The 3534-nt window shown below is 36.7% G+C and overlaps 1 protein-coding gene across 1 annotated transcript; it reads right to left on the bottom strand.

Annotated features, from left to right (window-relative positions):
* Positions 1-93: 93 nt before the first annotated feature.
* On the bottom strand, positions 94-1171 carry LOC110319675 (olfactory receptor 1Q1-like). Its single transcript, XM_021195190.1, has one exon. The coding sequence runs from the start codon at positions 1090-1092 to the stop codon at positions 166-168; it is 927 nt and encodes a 308-aa protein (XP_021050849.1). The 5' UTR covers positions 1093-1171; the 3' UTR covers positions 94-165.
* Positions 1172-3534: the final 2363 nt, after the last annotated feature.

Below are 3534 nucleotides of genomic sequence, written 5' to 3'. Positions count from 1 at the left end.
TTGCTCAGCATAGTTTTGGATTCTCTAGCCCAGGCATGGCTTGAACATACAATCCTTATAACTTAGCCTTTCCGGGCTATTATAAAAGAAGCATATTAGTGTAAGGCAAATGATTTTCTTAGTAAGATGTGGAATGTTGTTTAAGGTTTGAGCTATACGAAAGAGTTACAGTCTTCTCACCCACTTCCTGAAGGCTTCTTTCACATCTCCATTCCTCAGGCTGTAGATAAAAGGGTTCAACATAGGAGTCACCACTGTATACATGACTGTCACAATGCGGCCCTTGACCACTGAGTAGCTAGAAAGGGGCCTGAAATAGACCCATGTGAGAGTGCCATAGAATATGGCTACCACAGTGAGGTGAGAACCACAGGTAGAAAATGATCTCCATTTTCCATTGGCAGAGGGGATCTGAAGGACTGTTGAGATGATGAAGGCATAGGAGGCAATGATGAAGACCAGAGCTCCATTGATAACTATCACTCCTTCTGTATGAATCATCAAGGTGTTGAGTTGGGTGCTGCTACAGGAGATCTTCATCAGAGGATAGAGGTCACAGAAGAAGTGGGGTATCCTGTTATCTGCACAAAATATCAGTCTGCCCATGAGGAAGGTGTGCAGCAGGGCATGAAGGTGGGAGAGGACATGACATAGAGCCACCATCTGTGCACACAGTGTTCCGGTCAGTATTGAGGTGTAACGGAGAGGGTGACAGATGGCAATGTACCTGTCATAGGCCATCACAGCCAGGAGGAAATTTTCCATGGCTGCAAAGCAAATGAAGAAATATGTTTGGGCTAAGCAGCCCACATAGGAAATGACCTTTGTAGAGGAAAAAATGTTTTGTAACATCTTGGGAACTGTGGTAGAGGTGAAGCAGATGTCTGCCAAGGCCAGGTTACTGAGGAAGATGTACATTGGAGTGTGGAGATGAGAAGCAGAGATGATAAGTGTGATGATAAAAAAATTGCCAGAAATGTTTATGATATACATGAGTAGAAAGAGAAGGAAGAGAGGAATCTGTTCAACTGGGTTAGTAGAGATACCCAAGAGAACAAAGTGAGACACACTGGTCCAGCTGCTGTTGTCCATCTGTCACCATAAGAACAGAAAAGATCATTTTCAGTCCTTGAAAATATGAGCAGGCTACCTAGTAACCCTCACTACTGTACTCCAGTATCAAATTCACGTGGTAATGACAAAAGGATTGAGTACTTCATTACTTTTCATTTTTTAACATTATTATTGTTTTCACATATAACATTTACAGAACATTTTCCTTGATTTGGGGACTTTGGCATATTATCATAATTAAATATTGTAATTACTTTATGAAGCACCATCATTATTATGGATTTTACAAGTTTGAAGGCATATAAAGTTTAAGCTTCTAAAGGGAACATTTCAGTTTAGATCATGTTTACCAGGATCCAAAGGTTATGCAGTTAAACATGATATGATATTACTCTCTAAAATTAAGTCAAGCTACCTTATTTGGGACAGTAGGCTTATAGATTGGCTGCACATCCAAGGGACTTGCTTGCAAAAGGAAATGTCACAGTTAATATGGCTCATCAGTTCTCACTGTAGAGGCTGTGTATAGGGGCATCCTTGTTGGTGTCCAAGATCTCTCAAATAGTACCAATTGTTTTTATAAGGATGAGTATCCATCTTAATAATTTCCATACACTTCTCTAACAGACTTTTATCTTCAATTGGTATTATGCCTTATCTGGTCTCATAGTTAAAACAGTAAGACAAGCAGTATTAAGACCAATGTTCAATTTACACATCTACTCTAGTAATAAATAATAGTTATTTTTGTATACATAGATTTAGATGAAAAAAGGCACATGGCTCCATTAGATGTCTTGGTCTACATGTTTCTTACTGCTTGTTATTCATGTCTACATGTCGAACATGAGTGAAATTTCTGAAAATGAAAAAGTGTGATTTTGTTGCATGAGGAATACTACAAATCCACATAAATGAGAGGATGCACAGGTGGTGAATTAGATATTATAAGCAATCCTGAGACAATTTAATGTGTACAATTTAATCTCTGTACAAATACTATTCCTTTTTATGTCTAAAGATTTTGGTATCACCTAGATCCTGGAACCAATTGCCAATTATATTTGCTTATTATTTAAAGTTTCATGTTACAGTACTATATAAAATTAATACTTTTATAGATCAAAAATTCATGAAAATTGATAACTCAATAAAGTTGAAAATAATATATAATTTGTTATAAGTGTTAATTTCTTTAATATTTCAATTCAGATTAATTTTTTTCTGATTGCTTCTAACAAAATTTCATAGTCACAAGAAGCTAAAATAACTTTAGTTCTATATTTTGTAGTGTAGAAAGTAAGATAGATAATAATAATGATTTCCACTCGAAAGTAATTATAATGAGATAAAAATGTGTTTTGGGTAAAATAAAAGCACATGTTTAAACAGAACTTTTAATGGTGATCTTGTTCTTCCATTTAAAGTATGATGGTCACATTAACTCCGTGATGTATTATCCTCAATGTATAAGTGAAGATATTGAAGCTCACAGAGTAAAGAGCCCCAGATTAGTAAGTGGTGAAGCTAGAATTTAAGTTAAGTTGCATCTGATCTCAGAGTCTAGACTCCTAATTACCGATTATCCTACTCTACTAAGGAAGCTTTCCTTATTAATTCCTGTTTATTCTTCACATTTTGCTTTTTCATTGTGCAGCCTTACACATTGGCTAGATAAGTGCTCATTCTTTCTCTCTTTTACACACAAATGTATATATGTTTATAACTATATATGTACGTATGCATATATGCGTGTTTAAGCCTCATTATAAAGCTAAAAGTATATATTCTTGTTTCTGTTTTTAAAGCCATGCTATTGAGGATGAGAGTGCTGAGTAAAGTTCTCCAAGGTCACACTGAATAAGAGCAGAAACGGGCAGAGGATGAACCTGGTGCGGCTGAGGAGCTGGGAAGCCAAGAGTCTCAATCCTAAATGGTGGTGCAGATAAACAAAGAGCAATATGACTTGTGAGTGTAGATCCAGGAAATAGGACATGTGAGTTTGGTACCATGTTTGCCAGGAAAGTGTTCTGAGATCTTAGGGAAAACACCTTTTTCCTTATCTTGGAAATAAGGACACTATCTGCTTGCAATACAAAAGTTTATATACTCTACAGGTGCTGAGGCTCCTTAAAAGTTCAAGGCAACAGTGTGAACCTATCTTTATAATCCTGTGGGAACTTGGGATTCATGTCACAAAGCTGATCCTTTTCCTTCAGCCACTTCAGCCATAAACCTCACTTTGCAAATAGAGAAGTCATTAGTATAACTTAGTGAAGTCTGCTCTCTGAGCTTCCCTTTCATTGTTAGGTCTCATGAGTGGAAAGAGGCTGATTGTTAAAGAGAAGGCATTGTGGACAACCACATGTAAGCATAAATTCTGGATTGTCCAGTCCTGTTCACAGGTAGATGCTTCCTTAAATCACTGAATCTTTCTGTTTTTTAAAACAATTTTTCATG

Source organism: Mus pahari, chromosome 3 (genome assembly GCF_900095145.1).
Source record: "Mus pahari chromosome 3, PAHARI_EIJ_v1.1, whole genome shotgun sequence".
Lineage (NCBI taxonomy): Eukaryota > Metazoa > Chordata > Mammalia > Rodentia > Muridae > Mus > Mus pahari.
This window is presented reverse-complemented; position numbering and strand designations above follow the sequence as displayed.

What these genes read in the sequence shown, in the direction of transcription:
- LOC110319675 (XM_021195190.1), bottom strand. Translation starts at nt 1,092, where the DNA reads ATGGACAACAGCAGCTGGACCAGTGTGTCTCACTTTGTTCTCTTGGGT.